General features: G+C 39.9%; 1 protein-coding gene across 1 annotated transcript in view; it reads right to left on the reverse strand.

Moving 5' to 3' along the window:
• Positions 1-23,448, reverse strand: part of MORC1 (MORC family CW-type zinc finger 1) — a 183,062-nt gene that overhangs the window by 49,120 nt on the left and 110,494 nt on the right. The window contains exon 17 of the mRNA XM_004769143.1: positions 19,858-19,996. Within this exon, the coding sequence (XP_004769200.1) occupies positions 19,858-19,996 (139 nt within the window). The remainder of the gene's footprint in view (positions 1-19,857; positions 19,997-23,448) is intronic.

Below are 23,448 nucleotides of genomic sequence, written 5' to 3' on the forward strand. Positions count from 1 at the left end.
TCTTGGCTGGCTGAAGTTTGATCTTGTTTTCCTCTAAAAGGGATTCCTGAGTTTGTTTGTTTTCCTGCTTTCAAAACTGTTTGTAGGCTTTTTATCTGAAGGATGGTATGATGAATATAAAATTCTTGGTTTATACCTCCTTTCCTTATAACCAATTTCCTTTCCTTATAATCAATTTCTAAAAGTGTAATTTCTGGATCAAAAGGTATATGCATTTGTAATTTTGGAAGGAATTGTAAATTCCTTTACAAATTTAAATTTACTCTACTATCACCTGAGTGAAGTTTTCTGTAGAAAATTTGAAGCCAATCTGATTTTTTTTTATCTCTGTGATTTGATCTTTATGCCTACTTATCAAAACATTTTAACTTTTTCTGCACAGTTGAGTAACTTTTCTAGTATATGTCTTATAGTCGTCTATTCTTGGGACAGTTTACCCTAACCATGCAGTGTTCTATTTCAAATATGCTGCTTCAAGATTTTTTGTGTTTAATTAAAAGTTTTCCTGGTTTATATCTTTAAAAATGTGTTCTTACCTTACTTTTTCTTTCAGTACTCCAGCTATACAAGTACTGAATCTCCTTTTCCTACTTCCATTATCATTTTCTTTGTAATTATAAGAGGTCCTTCCCAATTTCTATTCATTTTATTTGCTTTTTCACATTTATCTTCTATAGCAGGGGAGAGATAGCAAACTTCTTCTGTGAAGGGCTAGACAGCAAATATTTTAGACTTTGTAAACCACATATAGTCTCTGTTGCATACTCTTCTTTTTTCAATCATCCAATAAGTAACAATCATTTTTAGCTTAAGGGCCACACATGAATAGGTAGTGGGCTAGATTTGGTCAATGGGTATTAGTTCACTGACCCCTGCTCTACATCCCCATTGTGTTTATCAGAGTGATAATCTACCTTTGAATTCTTTCCAGTTGTATGATTTATTTTTTCTATTTCTCCCTTGAGTTCAACCAAATCATGCTTTATTTTCATTGTCTCTTGCTGTTTCAACATCTCTTCCCAAGTTCTTATATTTCTTTGAGATCTTCCTTCATAAAAACAAACAAACAAACAAACAAAACTTTTTTTTACTAAGTAAAAACTTGTTTCTATATGTATGTAAAATTTCCTTCTGATCTGTGTCAACACTTTCTATTTTTACATTTCCAGCTGTACTGAGAAATAATTGACATACAGTTCATTGCATATAACTCAAGTGTATATTTTGATAAGATTTGACATATGTATAAAGTCATCATAAAAATCAAGATAATGAATATATTGATCATGCCAAAAAAGTTTCCTTGTGCTTCTTTGCAATCCCTCTCTACACCCCTTCCTACCTTCTCTGATCTTTCTCTCAATATAGTTTGTCTTCATTTTCTAGAATTTTTATTAAGTGGAATCATATAGTATGAAAGTTTTTTCTGGTTTCTTTCACTAGAAGAATTATTCTGAAATTAAACCATGTTGCTATGTCAATCAACAGTTCATTCCTTTCTCTTGATAAGTACTACTCCACTGATTGGACAGACCATAATTTGTCGTTTCACTTATTAATCATCATTTAGGTGGTTTTCAGTTTTTGACTATTACAAGCAAAACTAACACGAGCATACAAGTTTTTGTGTAGACATACGCTTATGTTCATATGTATATTTGCTTGGTGAAGTGTCTGTTCAGATAATTGTCGATTGTAATTATGTTGTTTGTCTTCTTACTGAGTTTTAAAAGTTCTTTACATATTCTAGATACAAGTCTAGTGTCAGATATTGTTTCATAAATATTTTCTCTCAGTCAGTGGCTTGTCTTCTCAATTTCTTAACTGTGTACATTGAAAAGCAAAAGGTTTTTTTTTTTTAATTTTAAAGGAATCTAATTTGTCAAAACTTCTTTTAGAGCTGGTGCTTTTTGATCATATTTAAGAAATCTTTGCTAAACCCTAGGTCACTAAAATGTCTTCCTATATTTTATTCCAGAAGGTTTTTGGGTTTGACTTTTACATTTAAGCTTATGGTCCACTTCAAGATAATTTTGGTACTGAAGTAAGAGTCAAGGTTCATTATTTTGGGGGACATATGGCTATCCAAGTGTTTTGGTAACATTTGTTGAAAGGTTATTCTTCCTCCCATTGAAATGTATTGGTCCCTTTACTGAAAAACAACAGAATATACATGTGTGAGTCTATTTCTGGACTCTCTATTCCACTGCTCTCTATGTCTCTTTTTATACCAATATCACACTATCTTGATTACTGTAGGTTTATAATAAGTCTTGACATTAGGTAGTGTCAGTCCACCAACTGTTCTATTTCAATGTTATTTTGACTACTGTTGGCACTCTACATGAATTTTAGAAATGTTGGCAATTTCTACCAAAAAAGTCTTTCTTGAATTTTGATTGAGGTTGCTTGAAGTATATAGACCAGTTGGGGAGAAGACACTTTAATAATATTGAATCTTCAAGCTCATGAACATAGGTTATATCTCTATTTATTTGTTTCATATAATTTTTTCAGCAATGTTTTATAATTTCCAATTTACAGATCCTGCATATTTTTGTTAAATTTGTCCCTAAGTATTTTACATGTTTATTTTTTTACTATATTTCCTATGGTAGTTCACAAATTTTAATGCCATTGTATATAGCATTTTTTTTAACTTTAGTTTTTAATTGTTTGCTGTAAATATGTAGAAACAGTATTGCCTTTGTATTCAGGCAACCTTGCTAAGATCATTTCCCAAGTTTTAGTCACTTTTTTTTTTTTTACAGATTCCACCTGATTTCCTACAATAACTGTCACAACTAAAAAGTTTATCTCTTCATTTGCAATCTGAATATGTTTTATTTTTCTTTCTTTCTTGCACTGCCTAGAACTTCCTGTACAATGTGAATTGGAGTGGTGAGAGCAAACCTCCTTGCTTAATTCCTGATCTTTAGAGAAGAGAATTTATTCTCTCACTAGAAGTACAATCCAAGCTGTAAGGTTTTTTTTGTTTTGTTTTGTTTTTGTTTTTTTTGCAGATCGCCCTTTATCACATTGAGACAGTGCTCTTCTGCTCCTGATTTGATGTGACTTTTCATCAGGTATGGATTTGGTTGCTTCTTGTCATGTCATTTACATTTTACTGGGTTTTTTCTCTCTTTTCTTATGGACTCTTGGGTTCCTGGGTGGCTCAGAGAGTTAATAAGCCTCTGCCCTTGGCTCAGGTCATGATCTCAGGGTCCTGGGGTCGAGGCCCACATCAGGCTCTCTGCTCAGTTGGGAGCCTGCTTCCCCCTCTCTACCTGTCTCTCTGCCTTCTTGTGACCTCTCTTTCTGTCAAATAAATAAATAAAATCTTAAAAAAAAATTTTTATTATGGAATCTTATTTTTATGTTATGTATTTATGTGATGCCTTGTTCATATTTTACTGGAATTTTTTTTCTTTTTGTAGGGTATCTTTTCCAGCTGTTACGCTAGTTCATTTCTTAAACATATAACAGTCAGGTTTTCCAGGACTAGCTCTTTGTCAGAGTTTTCTATCAGAAGGGAGGATAAGATTCTGGGCAAGTTTTCTTTTGTTCACTCCACAAGCCAAACTTTTATTCTCATCTCTCTTTAAACGCACACACACACACACACACACAGCCCTGCAACTATGACTTTTTGAGTACTTTCAGGTGCATTCCCCAACCAGTTCTATGAACCAAAGTAGGTCTAGTAGGGCTTCTGTTCCCTCCTGGCTAGAGCAGACAGTGGCTATCACTTTTCCTCTCCAGATACACTTGTTCCCTAAGTTTATTTATATGAATCCTTTAGATGTGCTACTGCTGGGCTATTTATTTCTTCCATTTCTCTCCCCTGCCTCGTGTGCAGTTTCTGCATTATCTTGACAGCTTCGAGCAGCCTTGAGCAATAGTTTAGTATGTCTTCTAGTATGACTGAAATTTGAGTTTACGTTTTTGTTGTCTGTTTTCCTTGTTGCTCTTAGAAGACCTCCAGAAAAAAGAATGGGAAAATGCCAGGTCTGCACAGCCACATTTATAACCAGAAGGATCCTATTATAACACTTTACCTCTCTTTATCATCGTATGGATCACACTTAGAATTATATGTTAACATGTGTGTCTCTCTCAAAAGACTGTAAACTTCCGAACTCACTGTTTATCTGCAGTACCTAACACATGTTTAGCACTTTATAGATATTCAATAAGATATTAATGATTCAAGGGATAACTAGATGCCCCCAGAGCCTATGGCTCATCTATTCCCCATAGCTGAGACACTGTCACAAGTCTATTCTGCATGCTTAATGTGACTACTTCCCCACTCCTATTGGATATTATCACATTTTTGAGATGCCTTATATTAAATGCCTGCATATCTTCTCTTCTAATACTTGCATCACCCTAGGATGAGATTTGTTCCTGATACAGCAAAATGGGTTGAGCCTAGCCTAGTAACAATGTATGACACAGTTCAATTATGTGGGTTTGCATCATTTTGGGTATTGGCTCCAAGATAAAGACTTTTTCTATACAGTTTTATTGTCATGACTTTGGACCTGTACTAATCACATCACTAAAATAGAATTATGAGTAAATAAAAACTTTTATAAACTCCATAAACTTTCCTCTCTGTATTAATTTCAGGGTTGTGTTTCTACCGAATTTCAGGTATTAGAGAACACAGCAAAAATTAAAATGCCTCAACTAGGGGCAGCTGGGTGGCTCAGTGGGTTAAGCCTCAGCCTTCAGCTCGGGTCATGATCCCGGGGTCCTGGGATTGAGCCCCACATCAGGCTCTCTGCTCAGTGGGGAGCCTGCTTCCCCTGCTTTCTCTGCCTGCCTCTCTGCCTACTTGTGATCTCGTTCTCTCTCTGTCAAATAAATTTAAAAAAATAAAATATTTATTTTATTAAATTGATTTATTTATTTTCAGAAAAACAGTATTCATTATTTTTGCACCACACCCAGTGCTCCATGCAATTCGTGCCCTCTATAATACCCACTACCTGGTACTCCAACCTCCCACCCCCCCACCACTTCAAGCCCCTCAGATTGTTTTTCAAAATCTTTTTTTAAAAATGTCTGTTACATTTTGAACAGAAGGACAACATTAATCATGGTCAAATAAAACATTCTAAGGCAATACAGAAGCCAATACCAGACACTGAGATAACCTCCAGATGCCAGTAATAAAGCCTCGAGATGAAGGCAAAATTCACTCATAATTAGAAGAACATGCCAGTAGTTGGCGGAAGAGGCATTCAGTGACAGCCATACTGAATAACTACATTTCCCTGCACGGTTCTATACCCAGAACGTTTCACTGCATTCAGTGAGTAATTTCACAAAATCTACACCAAAGACACACCATATCCTTAATAATATTGGGTCCAGGGTGCCTGGGTGGCTCAGTGGGTTAAGTGACTGCCTTTGGCTCAATTTGTGATCCTGGAGTCCTGGGATCAAATCCCACATCGGGCTCCCTGCTTGACAGGGAGTCTGCTTCTCCCGCTGACCTCTCTCCTCTCATGCTCTCTCTCATTCTCTCTCTCAAATCATAGATAAATAAAATCTTTTAAGAAATAATATTGGGTCCAATTCTTTTACCTGAGTCCTGTTCATCTTGCTCCTTAATTTCATCACATGATTTCCTTCACCTTGTAACTCCAGGGATTGCTCAAGTTAAGTGAACTTACACCAGTCTTTCCATCTCTTAAACCCTACCCAGCTCTTAAGGAATCCTTTTACTTCTTTAAACTTACAGTTCTTCTAATTCTCTCAGGATTATCAATGCTCTTCACAGCTCCTGAAACTTTTATTCTCTTTCAGTTCTTCTCTTTTCTTTCAATTTATCACATTCCTCTTGGCCTCCCTTCCCCATTCCCCATTCTGCCTGAGAAAAACAATTCATCACCTCAGCTCTGCTCTACCACACCCATCACAATAAATCCCACCCTTAATCAATCAGATCATTGATCATTTTCCAAGTCTTCTCAGAAATTTCAGGCTAGTAAAATTTGTGTAATTGTTGAACCCACACCCACACCATAAAAAAGGTATGGTTCTCATCCTCTCTGGATTTTTTCTTTTACTTATCCTTAGTTAGCTTCTTTGCCCCCTGACAAAGTTTGTTCCAAATCTTCATTATACCTGTACACAAAGTTTGCCTCTTTCTTCTTTAGGAAAAAACAAAACTATTAAAAAAAAAAAAGAAAGAAAGAAAGAAAGAAAAAGAAGAAACAAAACTAGACTAGTAGGTTTGTATGACCCTCCCCCCCTACCTTCTCTCCCATAATCTCAGAGGGAAAAAATGTCCCTCCTCTTACCCTGAATTAAACTCTCCAATGGAGTCCTAATAACCTTTCCTTCCTGTCTTTGCTGGAATCTTTCTGTGTCAGTCATGTCTCATCTCTGCTGCAAAGTCTCCCCCGTTTCACTGGCTCCTATCTCGCGAGTCCAGAAACACTGTCAAACCTCTCCCAATCACAAATTTACCTCAACCCTACCACCTAACTCTCTAGTTACAAACTAACTTACTTTCTCTGCTCCTTAGTACAAAATTTCTTTGAAATTTTCTTTAAAAATGAGCTGATTGCTCATGGCTCCCACTTCTTTACTTTTCATTGATCTCTCCACCCACCTAGCTTTCTTTCAGAAACTTATCTTGCTGATCTGAGCAATCAGCTCAGTTGTAAAAACCAACGGGATCAAGGCAGTGAGAAGGTAAGCCACAGACTTGGAGAAAATATTTGTAAAAAGAATAAAAATTGATAAAGGATGTTTATCCAACACACACACACACACACACCTTAAAATTCAAACAATTAAAAAAATCAATCTGACTTAAAAACAAGCCAAACATCTTAATAGACACATCACCAGAGAAGATACACAGATAGAAAATAGCATATTAAAATATGCTCCACATCATAGGTCATCATGGAAATATAAGTTAAAACAATAATAAGACATAATAAATAGCAATAATAAGATACCACTACATATCTGTTGGAATGGCCAAAATCCAAAATACTGACAACACCAAATGCTGGTAAAAATGTGGAGTAACAGAAACTATCATTTGCTGCTGGCAGGAAAGCAAATGGTACAGCCACTCTAGAAGACAGGCTGGCAGTTTCTTAGAAAGATAAACATCCTCTTACCACTTGAACCAGCAACAGCACTTTTAGTATTTACACAAAAGAGTTGAAAATAAAGGCCCATACAAAATTCTGCACATGGATGTTTATAGCAGCTTAATCTATAATTGTCCAACCTTGAATGTAACCAGGATCAACTTTGGTAGGTGAATGGATAAACTGTATATCCAGACAATGAAATATTATTCAGTGATAATAAGAAATGAGCTCTAAAGCCATGAAAAGATATGAGGAAACTGAATGCATATTACTAAGTGAAAGAAGCCAATCTGAATTTTCTACATACTGTGTGACTCCAACTATATATATACACTGGAAGAGGCAAAACTATGGAGACAGTAAAAAGATCACAGGTTGTCAGAGGTTGAGTGGAAAAAGATGAATGGAACACAGGAGAAGTATTTTTATGGCAATAAATATACTCTGCATGATACTATAATGGTAGATAGATGTTATAGTACATTTGTTCACAGCCATAGATTGCATACCAACAGTGAACCCTAAGGGTCTACAGACTTTGGGTAGTTACAATGTATCAAAATAGGTTCATCAATTATAACAAGGGTACCATGCTGGTGAGGGATACAAATAACAGAGGAGGCTATGTATGTGTGGGGCAGGGAGTATAGGATATATCTCTGTATCCTCCTCTCAATTTTGTTATGAACCTAAAACTGCTCTAAAAGAAATAATAAAGTTTTTTTTTAAGTGTACTTAGTGCAATGCCCAGATCACAACAGATACAAATAGATACATCATAGATACAAAGGTAATACTTGCACACTTAACAATTCAGCAGAATTAATGAGAAAAGACCAAAACAAAACACTATAAAGTAAGATCAGAAAGAAAGTTTTCTAAAGCATTAAGACAAAAAGTAGGGCATTTCAGTTTTATCTATTGAAATACCTTCTGTGGAAACAGAGATGACATATAATTAGTGAACTAAAATAAATTGGCCCATGTTAAGTGTACTAAGTTGAAGTTGACCTTAATGAAAAATGTTACCAGTTCCTGCAAAACTTTTCTCTTCTTAATTAGAGATAGATATTTCAACCAATAGGTGCATTTCTACTAATAGATGAATGAAGATTAGTTATGGAGTTGACCTATACTTTTTTAATATAGTTTTTAAAATCAAGTATATGCTTTTTTATTTGAAAAACACATTTTTACATCTTTAATTGTATATATTTTTTAATTGTATATTTTGTAAAACAGAAATCTACATAACTGTTCATCTGCTTTGAATTCAGTCTCCTTTGCTTAAGGAGTAGTTTACTAACAACAGCATTTTTTTTTTTTTTTTAATCATCACCATCATCTTCAGGCTTCAAAGAACCATCATCAACCTAGAAAGCTTGCTAATAGCAGCATTCATTTTTCTAGGACACTTATAAACTCTCCCAGAAAGACTCTTAAGTGCCTTTACATATTTTGGAAGCCCTGAAAACCACAGACTGAATCAGCAAAAGCTGCTCGAGATGAAGGGTCACCAGCGGCACAGAAGCTGAGGTATCCCCAAGCTGGGAGGATCGGTGGTACCTAAGACTCATCTGGGGACCATAGTAAAAATGCCAAGATGCCCAGGCTTCAGTCCCCAAGACCCTTGTTCAGTCCTGTAGATCCCAGGGAATCCACATTTTTACAAACCTGTGGCATTCCCATTTAGGTGACCCAGTCATCACAGCATCCTAGCCCTGGGAGGCAGGGGGTTCTCCCCTCTAAATGTATCTCTGCTTTGTGATACTAGAGATAAAATACTTCTATGTATCTATAGCATTAGGACTTTCAGAGCATTTTTTAAAAATTTTTATTAACATATAATGTATTGTTAGCCCCAAGGGTACAGGTCTGTGAATCACAAGGTTTACATACTTCACAGTGGAGCAAATTTTAGTACAACTTGAGACCTGGAATAGGAGAACCAACCTTGGAAATTAATTTATGACTTAATTATTAGTGAGAGAGCACCTGAAGCCATTACCTCCAGAGAGACTTACCTCCTTGGAGGTATGTGTTACATTTTAAGGGGAGAATAGAATTTGCGACCACGCAGACACTGCCAGTTATAAAGCTGGAGAAGCGAGTCTTATCTTCCCCAAGAAAGATTTATTTATACTCCAAAGGATAAGAATAAGAATCCAGGATACCTCCCCAAAGAGTAAAGGGATGTGTGTATGGAGGGAAATAGCAAGGTGGCTGTCCTTCTCCCATATAAACATCCAGATTCTTTTCTTTTCCTTTTCTCAGAGTTCTTTACCAGTAGTACAAAGTTTGGTATATATAGGACAACATCTGATCTGACTCATCTCATCCATTGCTTCAGGGATACAAATTAGGACAAATGTGAATCAGCACAATTATTTGCTATAATTAAATAATAATTTCCTTTGCTCCAGAAACCTCATGTTTATATTCAGAATAAAATGAACAAATATAGATATTTAAAACTTAACAGCTTGTAACAAACATGGGCAATATTCACAGGCTCTAAAATTTCAATGGATCTTCATAAACAACTAGTTTAATCGCCTTCTTTTTATTATTTATTTACTTGAGAGAGAGTCGGAGAGTGAGAGAGCGAGTGTGGGGTCGGGGGGCAGAGGGAGAGAGAGAATCCCAAGCAGGCTTCACGCTCAGCCTGGGGGGTTCCATCTCAAGCCTGAGATCATAATCTGAGCTGAAATGGAGAGTTGTAAGGGCACCTGGGTGGCTCAGTGGGTTAAGGCCGCTGCTTTCAGCTCAGGTCATGATCCCAGCATCCTGGGATCGAGCCCCAGGTCTGGCTTCCTGCTCAGCAGGGAGCCTGCTTTCTCCCCTCTCTCTGCCTGCCTCTCTGCCTACTTGTGATCTCTGCCTGTCAAATAAATAAATAAATAAAATCTTAAAAAAAAATGGAGAGTTGTATACTCAGCTGACTGAGCCACCCACACACCTCTAATACCCTTCTTTTTCTTAGGCTAGGGGATGCTAGGATCGAGCAGGCCTGAGGTCTGCTGCCCAGAAACAAGAGCTGGGACCTGCAGCCCAGAATCCTGACACCAGCCAGTGCTGCCTACCACATTCAGCTGCCTCCAGCATCTCTAGGAGCCCCAAAGCATATTCCCTCCATACCGCCTTCCAATGAGCTCGCTGCCCTCCATATCTGCCTAAATAGAGACGGGGCACCTCAAAAATAAAAATGATGATTGCTGCTAGCTATTAATTTCTCGTTTTGTGCCATACCGAAGAGCTATCAATCTAAACTGAAAGTAAGATATCAGAGTACTTCAAACAGCTTTGAAATAAGAAATCAGTCTCCTACTTTAGGTCTATCTATAGTCCTCTCCTGCTTAGGTATCTTAAGCCAAGAGAGAGACATGGCTTAATATCAGAGTGAGGGGTCTGGATCCTGACTGTGTCAGAGGACTGTGTTCTCCAGTTTCTTAACTCCACTCTTGGCAAGTTACTTCTCTGTGCCTCAGTTTCCTCCTCTATGAACGAGGAATTATAAACATCACAGGACTGTCATAGAGTTTAAGTGAGTCAGTACACTTAAGGCAGCTCTAACAGTGGTATGTTCTATGCACTATTGTCATTTAGTCCTTCCCTTCATCCTTCTCCTTTAACTCCTCACCTGTGAGAGGGAAACACACCATAAGAGAGTCTTAACTATAAAGAACAAACTGAGGGTTGGTGGAGGGAGGTGGGTGGGGGATGGGCCGGATGGATGACAGGGATCAAGGAGGGCACTTGTGATGATGAGCACTCGGTGTTGTGTGTAAGTGATGAACCACTGAAATCTACTCCTGAAACCAATCTTGCACTGTACGTCAACCAACTAGAATTTAAATAAAGATGTGAGGGGCACCTAGATGGCTCAGTGGGTTAAGTGTCTGCCTTTGGCTCAGGTCGTGATTCCAGGGTCCTGGAATCGAGCCCTGTGTCACGCTCCCTGCTCCTCAGGGAATCTGCTTCTCCCTCTCCCTCTCTCTCTCTTATGAATAAATTTTTTTTAATTAATTAATTTTTAAAATTTGAGGGGCACCTGGGTGGCTCAGTCATTAAGCATCTGCCTTCGGCTCAAAATTAATAACATCCTCATCTACAGACTACATACAGTTAATCACTCAGGGTAGTTTTTGAATTCACCAAAACGTACATAGTTATGGAAATTTCTGGGAAGAAACTGGAGAGGAGAAGGGAATTGGAAATATATATATATATATATATATATATATATATATATATATATATATATAAAAGCAATCCTGTGGAGAACAAATGGCCCTGTATATGCAGAAACAAGTGGCAGATAAACCATGGAGCAAATGAAGCCTTGGCTTCAAGACCCCTCCCCAACACAGGCCCCCTCCAAGGCTCTGACCCTAACTTCATACTTATAAATTTTGCAGTTTCTTTTTTTTCTTGGTGGAGGAGGGCAAAACTGTACAAACTTCAAGGTCCAAAACAACCAGATCTGCCCTTGTTAAGAAACATTTTAAGTAAGGCTCATTTTCAAATACCAGGAATTATTACTAATGGTCTTGGCAAGAAGACCTCCTTTAGAATTCTCTGAATAGAGGAAGGCTGACTCTAGACCATTAGAAAGAAAGGCCATGGGCAAATAACAGTTAATTCTCTGTGTCTGGATGAGCGCCCCCAGGTGCGCCAAGAGACTGGCCTATGTTAGGCGGGGTCTGGGCGAGCAAGAGTGACTGAAGGAGCAGGGTTAAAGCACTAGCTGGCCAAGGACAAGGTAGAAAACAGAGATTATGTTTGAAGGTCACTCAAGCCTATAGGATTAAGGGCAAAGGAAGGAACCAGACTCCAAGCAAGAAGACAATCAGAGGGCAAAGGCTTAAGGATCTTCAATCAAGAGGAACAAGATAGGGGGGTTGACTTCAAAATCAGAACAATCAGGAAGTACAGTTCCTTAGACGGAACTGAACATGTGAAACTGGGTCCTGAGGAAGAGAGGAGATGCGGTCTAACACGAAATGGAAATGCAAGCTTCAAGGGGCAGACTCAGGAGTGCCGGTGCTCAGCGACACAGGCTCAGAGACACAGCGTTCCTTCAGAAGGGACCAGAGAGCAGCCCACTTTGGAAGGAAGCCGAATGTCTGCACCTTACTCTGGGAGGTCAGGAAACAGGCCTGCAGTCTTCCAGGGTATCAGGCAGCCTCTGTTCATCCCTAAAGAGCATGCACACGAATTGAGAACTGGTTGTACATGCAGTTCAGGCACCCAAGGAATTCTTACATGGCAGAGATGGACTGGGTGTACTTGCATTGAGACCCAAAATAGTACCCCTCCGGTGAAAGTCGTTTCCGACCACACACCTGAACTTCTCTCTTCATCTCTGTGGATGTGAAGAGGAGTGACCGACTGCCACACAGAGGGAGGGGTGTAATATGGCAAGGCTACCTGCCCCTGTCAAAGCTGCTTCCGTCCTTCCTGGAGGAAAGACGAGTTCCTTCTGGACCCCCATTCCTGGTGGCCCCCAGCAGCTGCCCTGAAACCTGCTTGGGAAACCTAGCAACAGACAGAAGTGGATGGAATTTCTCGGTCCCAAGCTCTAGGGCAGAAGAGGGTGACTTATGAAGCCAGGAGCAGGGACTGTCCTGGGCCCCTCACACCACACTGCTCCCTGCAGGCTTCTGTTCTGGGCTGTTCTGATGAGTCTCTAACTGCTCGCACTGGGCCGGTGGTTTGTGCAGGGAGCCCCGACAGTGCAGTTCCATCAGGGAGAGGGACACCAGCTCCTCAGGAGAGGCTGAGTCAGAAAATAATTCAGACAAGCAATTCAGTCAGGAAAGTGAGCTTGTTCTGGGACACCTCTACTGTGCCGGACACCGAGCCAGGTGTGAAGATGGGAGAGACCAGAGAAAAAGAACACCCAGTATCCAGCCTCAAGGAACTTATAAACTTGTGCCACACGAGCCATTCGCTTCACGTCTCATTTGCTGTGCTGTGAATGCAGGGCCCGTGACTGCGAGTACATTATGCGTTAGCCCTTTTGGAAAAACAACACATCATCACAGAGAAATGGGATCTTTGTAGCAAGAGTAATAAGGTAAAATATTTCAACTACAGTGAAGATAATAGTTTCTTGTTAGACAAGGGTCTTTAGGTATCATAAATTTTCAATCACGGAGGTTTATGTAAGAAGGCTGAAAAGTACTCTTGATGAATAAATATATTTTCTAAGGCATCTGTCTCTGCAGTTATACAGATTTGAAGTCTCAGCATCCTACACAATAATGACACCTTTAAAAGATTAAATTCTAAATGGAAAAATGCATTCATAGTCTTCATTACACAGTTGTATTCAGAGATGCCATTTCAATCTGAAAAACACAGCGAAAAGTTCAGGAAGCCTCCTCTGCTCTGCATTTACTGCTAAAACAACCAATGTGGGAATTGTCAGATGACACGATCTCGTTTTTTTGTGTCCATGTGAGCACTGCAAAAGAACAGAATGCTATTGCTGGAATCCCTTTCACGAGGCACGACATTTTACACCAGCTCTGCACTTGATGCAAAGACCATGAACGTAGCCAATGAAATCCAAATACGGCCTCTATAATCACATCCCAGTGCCACACCTTATTCTGACCCAGTGTCAGAACCCCTTGGTCTCCAATAATATATGCAGAAAGTGGTAAGTCTAACCTTTATAGAGTCGACCTATTCAGTCAAATGAAAAATATTTGTTTGGGGACCTGTTTCATGAGTTCTGCATAAATCAAATTATGCCTTCAATCCAGCATTCACAGTTTGATAAATGCTTATTACGTGAAAGGTTCAGCCTAAGTGTCTGGGGGAACTGAAAGGTGAATGAAATGGCCCCTTCTTTCGAAAAGTTTACAGCCTAAAGTAGGAGACAGAACAGATACACAGGTAACTATCATACTATGTAGAGAGTAAAACCCGTTTTAAGAAAGACCCATTCAGAACAAAGAGAACTGGAAAGAAGACATTTTTACAGGTAGGGAAGGAGAAAAGCAATTCATACAGGAATGACGTTATTTTTGGATCTTGAAGAATAGTGGAAGAGACAGAGGGCACTCAAGACACAACGGAAGGAACAAAGGCACTCAGCAGCAGGGAGAGGGAGAACACGGCTAAGGAAACGAGGCTCAGGGGGATTCCCGCAGAGAGGAAGACACTACAGATGACCTTTGAACAACATATGGGTTGGGGCTTCAACACCTGCAGAACTGAAAATCTGCGTACACTTTTGACTCTCCCAAAGCCTGACCATTAATAGCCTATTATCGGCCAGAAGACTTACTCATAACAGTCAAATGAACACTTACTTTGTATGTTGGATTGATTACATACTGCATTCTTACAGTAAAGCAAACTGGAGAAAAGAAAATGTTATTAAAACATCACAAGGAAGAGAGGATACATTTATAATACTGTACTGTATTTATCGGGGGAAAAAATCCACAGAGGTCGACCGGCGCCATTCAGACCTGTGTTGTTCAAGGGTCCACCCTAATGTTGGAAAGGAAGTAGTGGCAGATTAGGGAGAGCCTAGACTGTAGGATAAGAAATTAATATTAGGGGCACCTGGGTGGCTCATTCGTTAATCATCTGCCTTCAGCTCAGGTTATGATCCCAGGATCCCTGCATCGGGCTCCCTGCTCAGCATGAGCCTGCTTCTCCCTCTCTCACTCCCCCTGCTTATGCGCTCTCTCTTACTATGTCCCTCTCTATCAAATAAATAAATAAAATCTTTTAAAAAATTAATATTAATCAGAAAAGATGAACCCAGAAATCCCTACAGGATACATAAGTGATACTGGACACGCTGTCCGAGCAGGAATTATATAAACGAATACCCATAAACAGTACTTCTGGACGAATGGGTAATAGAGTAGGCTTTATTCAGGGAATTGGGTTATGATCTGTTTTGTAACGACTGAAGGCATTAAGTGGATTTAAACAGTACTTCTGGACAAATGGGTAATAGAGTAGGCTTTATTCAGGGAATCGGGTTATGATCTGTTTTGTAACGACCGAAGGTATTAAGTGGATTTAAAAAGTGCGACCACAACACCCTGAATGAGTGCACCTAAAATCAAACACCATGTGTACGATTATGATGCTGCCTTCCTCGTCACACCATAGAAGGTGATGAGAATCTAATTGGTAAGTTCAAACTGAGAAAAGAGCAAATTTGAGGACTGGAATGCAGAGAAACTGACTATGTAACTCGACTCTATGGTTTTAAAATTATTGTTAGGTTTACTGAAAAAAACAGAGTAACAATTATTCAAGTAACATGCCACTTAGTAGCTGAGCAGTCGAGTGACACAATGAAAATGAAAATGTTCATCGTGTGGCCAGCAGATGGCACTTGTCACTCGGTATAGAAAACAGCAGGTACAGAGGCATGAACTTGAAAGTGGAGCGAGGAACAGGTTATTCATTCATCCCTTTGGAACGGAGAACGGGTAGAATGGGCTGTTTTGGAAGTACAATTTATAGAGAGGGTGTCGGGCTGCCGACACAGTTTATCAATTACATCTTGAATTTGAGCTCTCCTGTTAGATTACTGAACTTCAGTATTTTCCTTAGCAAATAGGTTTTGCAATGTATTGGTTTGTCACCTTTGCAAATGTTCTTAGGTCCTTTCTGTGTGTGTTTATCCTTATGAGACTGAGCAGATCTTTGCTGAAATTAGACAAAAAGGAAACAAATTCGAACTTCGCCATTTAAAAATATGTGATCGATTCAAGTTATTTAATGTCTTTGAACTTTACTTTCCTCTTTTGCTATAATTAATGTAACTGTTCTGTTGCAGCGATTTCATAAAATCCCATCTGTGGAAATGACAGCTTTGGACCTCGCTACCTCATTTACTCCTGGGAAGGAGAGGACCCGATCTAACCACCGATCTCAGTGGTTACGTCTCTTACCAGAACAGCTTCCTGACTCACTGCAAGCATTGTCTAACCAGGGAATCAGGTGGGCGCTGCTTCTAAGAGTTAGTCACTTGACACAGCAGGTGGGCGTGTGAGGAGTGGAAAAGAGGCTATAGCTGCCAACTTCACATATTACCACCATAATACTATCTCTGCTACCATTATTCGATCACTCCTGCTTGTCCGTAACACAAAGCCCAGAGCCACAGAATCTAAGATCCAGAAAGGTCTTTAATGAACCTAGTCAACTTTTCATTTTTCCAGATCAGGATGCTTTCAGCCATGAAAGATGAAATACGAGAAAGTAAGAAATGGGATTTGCAGACTTTGGTCATTTTTATATCTGTTTCCCAGTCTAGTCAATGGGTAAGTAAGCAGGCACTGGTAGAGGGAGGCAGGGAGAGAGAACAAGAGGGGGCAGACTATAATTCCACGGCAAGCACCTTATTATTTCCGGATATGGGAGAATGGGCACCACCACAGACATAGTGAATCATAGTCACATGCTAGCAAGCTCCTGATTTTCCAGTGGTATCTACTCTACACTTGAATCATGTCTGCATTGTACCTGAAGGGCACTAATGCCCTATTTTCCTGCCTTTCCCAGCCCTGCCTGTGTCGTATTCTGACAGAACTTCTTTTAAAATGCAGCCAGGAAAAAAAGCAAATTCACAATGAATATTGGATGGTTTTGAGTCTTGTTTCTGGCATCAGGCAGCTATCACCAAAATACAGTTTTTGAATATTTTCATGGGTTATTTTTGTGAAAGGGGAAGTGAGGTCACCTTCCAGAGGTCATCTATTCAACAATTACCATATTTTATAACGAGTCACACAGTCTTTAAAAGAGAGACATGTCACACAGATGCTAAGTCTATTTTTTAAAATATATAAGTTTAGCATATAATTTAAAGGATTGGCATCCTGAAGGAACAAGTCAGTGCTGATCTCCAAGTCTTCTTTTATAATGATTTTCTCACCTAGAATACCTGCTCTGTCATTTCCCCTAATTCTCTGAAATAGACTTCAAGACACAAGCTAAGTGCCACTTATTCTGTGAACCCTTTTTGGAATAAAGCTGCCCTCACTCACTTCATGTCATAAACTTCTCTAGTGGTTTCAGTTGAGATCAGACAGATACTGAACTAGTATCATGTGGTGGTGGTCGCTAATTTTCAAATAGCTATTAGGCTTGGTCCAGGAAAGGACTGCTTATTATCTGAGTGTGTGTTCTGTATATTGGCCCAACAACTACAGAATACCTACTGCTTGCCAGGCCTGTGTTAGGTAAGAGATTTACACTGAACAAGACCAAGACTATCTCTGCTTTCAAAGAGCTCACACCGTGGTATAAAGGTTACTCCATCTTCCCCACAATGCCTGGCAGGGGAGAGAGCCAAAAGCAAGTAATCAATGACCTCCTTAAAGTTAACTGGTTGGACTATGGAGTATTATGCCTCCATCAGAAAGGATGAATACCCAACTTTTGTAGCAACGTGGATGGGACTGGAAGAGATTATGCTGAGTGAAATAAGTCAAGCAGAGAGAGTCAATTATCATATGGTTTCACTTCTTTGTGGAGCATAACAAATAGCATGGAGGACAAGGGGAGATGGAGAGGAGAAGGGAGTTTGAGGGAAATTGGCAGGGGAGGTGAACCATGAGAGACTATGGACTGTGAAAAACAATCTGAGGGTTTTGAAGGGGCGGGGGGTAGGAGGTTGGGGGAACCAGGTGGTGGGTATTAGAGAGGGCACGGATTGCATGGAGCACTGGGTGTGGTGCAAAAACAATGAATACTGCTACACTGAAAATAAATAAAAATAAATTTAAAAAAAAGTTAACTGGCTGGCCATGGCTGGTGAACTCTAAACAAAGCTTTCCTTGAGGACCACAGAATTAGGATCAGTTAAGGGCACTACTGAAAGGGAGTTAAAGATGTTGGGATTACCTACCTTCACGAAGGGGCAAGGGAGGAGGGGGAGGATTCCTTGGTTCTTTGAACTGATGGGAGCAAGTCTCTAGGCAGGGACTGCTAACCTTCTTTGTTTACACATCAAACAGACTGAATCTATAAACCTGCCTTATGAAATTCTTATGAAAAACTCAACTACCAAGAAAGAATAAGCAGAATGAATGGCCCAAATAGGTTACCCCAAGAGCTACCCTCAAAATCTCTACCTTAGTAAGGAATAAAACATCCAATACTAAACAAACAAAAAGATAATCAAGACTTTGTGATTGGCACCATTCAAGACTTTGTGATTGGCACATCCAAGGGTCAGCTCTGACCTCCACAGGAAAGAAAAAAGCATTCAGAGACTGCAATAAAGGCAGCGGCACTTCAGGAGACGCAGTGCGCCTTCGCAAATCTACAGGGAGTGGCTAACAAGAATGAAGACATTCCCCGTTGGAAAGATGGGACTTTACCTGCTTGTCAATTAAAGAAGCTGCAGGTTGAGATACCTTTACTTCTGACCTCTGTTATCAAACCCACAACTAGAAGCTCTAAGAACTATAGACAGTTTAACCAATTTGGGGGGACGGGGAATGCTTCTGAGAATGTGTTTGCAAAGTGACTCTCAGTGTCTTCCCCAGAGACCCAGAGACTCCAGACTAAAAAGGAGGGTCATATTTCCTTGGTTGTGACCCCAAGTGGTGGCTGACTTGCGTGGCAGATCCCTAGCAAAGTGGGAGGGGCAAGAAGATGAAATGAGGTAGAGAAGAAAGTTGATCTTCTAAAAGCACGGGAATACAACTAATAATAATAAGATAGTAAGACAGAGAATCTATTCTTGCTCCATAAGAGAATTTGCTATTCAAGTATTTTATTTCCTGACATTTACAGAGGAGTCAACACATTTGGACATACGCTGCTGACCTCCTCAAGTTCTATTTGAGGAAGCTGACAGGCTATCCAATTTAAAAATGCTGAATTTGGGTATTAAATCTATAAAGTAAACAGAGATCTAATTACTTCATTAGTTAAGAGATTAAAATAATATTTCTCCATACCACTTTTTCTTTCCCTTGAAATCATGGTTACTTATATTTATGGGATAGCTACGTTTTATTTATTAAATTTTCTTAACTAAGTGACACTGGATTTATATATAAATAGACTAATATTTCTTTAATAATTTTATTTTTTTATTTATTTGATAGAGAGAGGGAGATCACAAGTAGGCACAGAGGCAGGCGGAGGTGGGGGGAAGCAGGTTCCCTGCTGAGCAGAGCCTAATGCGGGGCTTGATCCCAGGACCCCGAGATCATGACCTGAGCTGAAGGCAGAGGATTAACCTACTGAGCCACTCAGGTGCCCATAGGCTAATATTTTTTAAAAGAACAGCTCTTCACTTCAAAAATCCACCCTCATGGAAGAAGCCCAATGAAACAAAAAGAGCCTAGCCTTTGGAAGCATACAGACTTAAGTCCCAGTCTTGACCGTGTCATCTATACAAAGCTCTCTGTGCCTCTGCAGGCTGGAAATAAATCCCCCTGTTCCTCTCACGTGCTGTTGTGTAGATGGGCTTGAATATGACAGGTAGTTTTTCTTTCTTTCTCTTTCTTTTTTTTTTTTTAAACTCTCCTTCCTTCCTGAGCCCCTGGGGCACTTGTGCCTGTCTCTAGAGTAGTCCTTAGAGTCAAAATTAGAAGAATGTGACAAAAAAGGATGGAAAAAAGAAGCTACACAATTTACAGGGGTAAAGCACATTAGTTCCTTCACACACATAAAACCAAGAGCTCTAGACTTCTAGTGGATTCTGGAAAGAATAACGGCTCACCTGTAGCTGTGCATCTGCCAGTCGATTTTGATACCTTTGGACCACCTCTTGAAGGTGTTTCTCTTTCTCGGTTTTCGATGGTGACATGGAGCTCGTGGTGCCCAGAGGGATGGAAGGAAGGCGTTCAGCCTGATGACAACTTCAGAATCAACAGGAGACAGCGTCAGGAGGAGATATAAAACTACTGTCTATACAAGATGTTTTACTTCTATAAACAGATTCTCTTTATGCCTTATATCCAAAATTTGAAGACAAAGGAAGAGCAGTGTGTATCGGTGACTTGAGGTAATACGAGACATTAAATCGCCAGTTCACATGGAAAAGACCTTAAGGGAAAACGTGCAGTGTGGTCTATTTCCAAGAATGGGAGAATATATTCATTCTTTTACAACTGCTTCATTTACCCTGAAAGATCATGAAATGAGGCCTTTTGCAAAAATGCTTTTAGATACTGAGGCTTATTTCATTATTGCCATTTTTTTGTTCCCCAAAAATGTCAGGTAGGGATCTATATGTCTCCTAAAAAACACCAAATAATTCTGCTTCCGGATCCACCGTGAAGAGCAGGGACCCTTGGGATGGGGTGTCGTGCTCAGTGACAGACCTGCGGGTCACTGTGCCCCCGGCCGTCCTTCATCATGGAGTAGCCCCAGGATCCGGCTGCAGCAATCACACGTCCTTCTCTCCCTGGCTGCAGCAGCCACTGCGCTTCCCAGTCTTACTGCTGTGCTGTTTCAACACATGTACTATAGAATCAAGCTGAACTGTATGTAGATGGACAGTAAGCAGACTGTGAATGAGAGCCTCTCTCCTTATAGTCACAAAAATACTAATGAGTTTTGAAACATATGGCTCAAGAGGTTGCGGGTCCTGTTTTCCCCCTACTTTTGGTTCCATGGCTATGTTCTGGGGAGCTGAGTTAGCCAAACAAACAAAAAGTTGAGCTATTATATTATCTGTTAAGGATAAGAAGTTCAGCTCCTCTTGGGTGTGGCTCGATTCAGGGTAAGGCTGGGAATGTTCTAGAGTGGAGCAAAATGTCAGGGTCGATTCTAAGATCCTGCTTTACACAAGAGTTTTTCTATTATTGACTGGAACCCAAAGAAGGGGGCAAAGTTTATATAAAATAAATGTGTTGTTAAGCTAGGACGGAGAGGAGGAGGTTGAGACTAGAAAGAGGGTCTTCTCCCTTCTGAACCAGAGCAGGAAAGCAAGCAGATCAAACCCATGATTTCCATTCTTAAAGGCTACAGGGTGTTTTTCCCTTCCCCCTAGCAAGAGAGGAGAGTGAGGAGCTACAATCATATTCAAGTATGACTGAAAAAAACACTTAATTCCACCCACATATGGTATTGGCTGTTATTGTTATTTTCCCAAAAAAGGGGGTAGAGAAACCAATCAGGGTACATCAACTATAAATACAGCCACCTGCAGTATTGATTCGAAGACCCTGGGGTGGTACCTATATGGGTTTCTATTTCATTTGAGAAAATGAACATTAACTTAAAAACATTAAGTTTTAATTCAGAAGAGAGAAACCTCAAGGATTTTAATCAAACACAATCCATTCAATGATCTTTAAAGATTTAACTTGCAGTATGACCCATGGATATTTTAAACATCATTTTCAGGCTTTTTTGGTTCGAGCGAACGATAACCATCACTTTTCCCCTGCTGGTGATCCCTATTTCCAAATGCAGATATAAACGCATAACACGAATGTAATGGAAGTCTATGGGTGCCTATTTCTCAGGTACTGTGATAAAAAATGTCTAGCCTCCCTCTATGTTTAAAGCGGAAAAGAAAAAGATGCTCTGGTGGTCCAAAGAAGAATGGCTTCATTTTACCCTGCCTGGGTGACCAGCTCGGAACACTACCATTTGTAAAATGGTGCATTTTGTCACCACAGAGCATATGACTGGCATGAGGCTTCCCGAAATGTAAAAGGAGGCCTTTGGAATCTAAAACACAAAACAAATGAATAAACAAATAAAAAGCAGAATCAGCCTTCTAAATACAGAGGTTGCCAGAGGGAAAGAGGTTGGAGGGTGGGCCAAAGGAGGGAAGGGGGACCGGTGACACAGGCTTCCAGCTATGGAGTGAGCAGGTCACGGGATAAAAGGCACCACTAGGAATACAGTGGGTGATACGGTAATAGCATTTGCATGGTGACAGGTGGAGCTTCCCTGGCAGTGAGCACAGCCCGACATATACAGATGTTGAATCACTGTGTTGTACACCTGAGAATAATGTAACATTGTGTGTCAACTATAGTCCAATAATTAAAAAAAAAAAAATCGTCGAGAGCAAGCCTTCAGGGAGTAGGTGTGATAAAGCACCAAGACTACAGGTTTGCATCCAAAGGCTTGGCTTCAAGCCTCAGCTCTAGGGAGGCATCCTGGACAAGTCACTGGGCCTCTCCTGCCCTCACTGTTTCCTCCTCTGAAAAATGATGCAAGTTCATATGGTTATGGTAAAGAGGAAATGAGATGACATATGTAATTGCTATGTAAGAGAAAGCTGTTACTACATTTCCTGCTAAGTTCTGGTTATGCAGACATGTTGATTGAAATGCTCTTAATTGGCATTAACGCTGCTGACATTGGCAATTAATTGCTGACAATAACACTCTACTTTCTGTAAATACAGACAGTGCCATGTTTTTACCCCATTACTCAGGCCTTCCATTCACCGAATGTTACCTAATAACTATACTGTACTTCTCATCACTTACATACACCGATTTTATGGGATTCTACCCAAATCAAATGGCATAAGGTTTTGCTATTTCAGGGCATGTTCTCAAAGTACACAGGGTCCATCCTACCGTACTGAACCAGAGCCGTTAATGTCCTCCAGTAAAGGAAGTGTCAACTCTCAAGTAATTGCCCTCATAATCAGGAGCTTTTCTTTACACGGCCCCAAATTGCTTGCTGTCACATTAAGCATATTTTTGGGTCCTAATCTTTTAAGCGGAAATAAAATATACATGGTCAAAATCATGTCATTATATTTCAAGAATCAGGGACTTAAATTATAGGACAACTCTGCATTTTAAGCTTTGAAGGACCATCAGTTTTCTATTGATGTGGCTAAATTTCTCTTGCCTGTTGTTACCAGGGGCACCATTTGGATGTGTAAAAGAGCCAGAACTGATGCTTTGAAACTAATTTTGCAATGCTTTGTGATGACATCATCACTTTTCAGAGAGGAAAGGTTGAGAATGTGCCGATTCACAGACAATGGTATGTTGGAGGTAGGGAAAACCGTAGAGGATAGATACCAGTTCTGTGGGTCCAGGAACGCCCAAGACTGGGCTAAGAAGTCACAGATATAGGTTAGATCTGTAGAGAGGGACCTAGAAACTCCCAGTAACCAGGAGCTTGGTAAATTGAGGGGTAAATTTGGTAAATTTTAAGGGGCTCAGCCGGACCCAGAGAGAACGCAAAAGGTACTATGATTACACCCCATTCTAAGTGACAGAAAGCCAAGCTAAAGAAAGGTTATGTCACCTATCCAAAATCTCACAGCTAATAGAGGCCAAGGACTCAAACACAGGCAGTCTGGCTCCACCAGAGTCAGAACTTTAAA

This window comes from Mustela putorius, unplaced genomic scaffold (assembly GCF_011764305.1).
Source record: "Mustela putorius furo isolate JIRA1106 unplaced genomic scaffold, ASM1176430v1.1 tig00003834_pilon_pilon_pilon, whole genome shotgun sequence".
Lineage (NCBI taxonomy): Eukaryota > Metazoa > Chordata > Mammalia > Carnivora > Mustelidae > Mustela > Mustela putorius.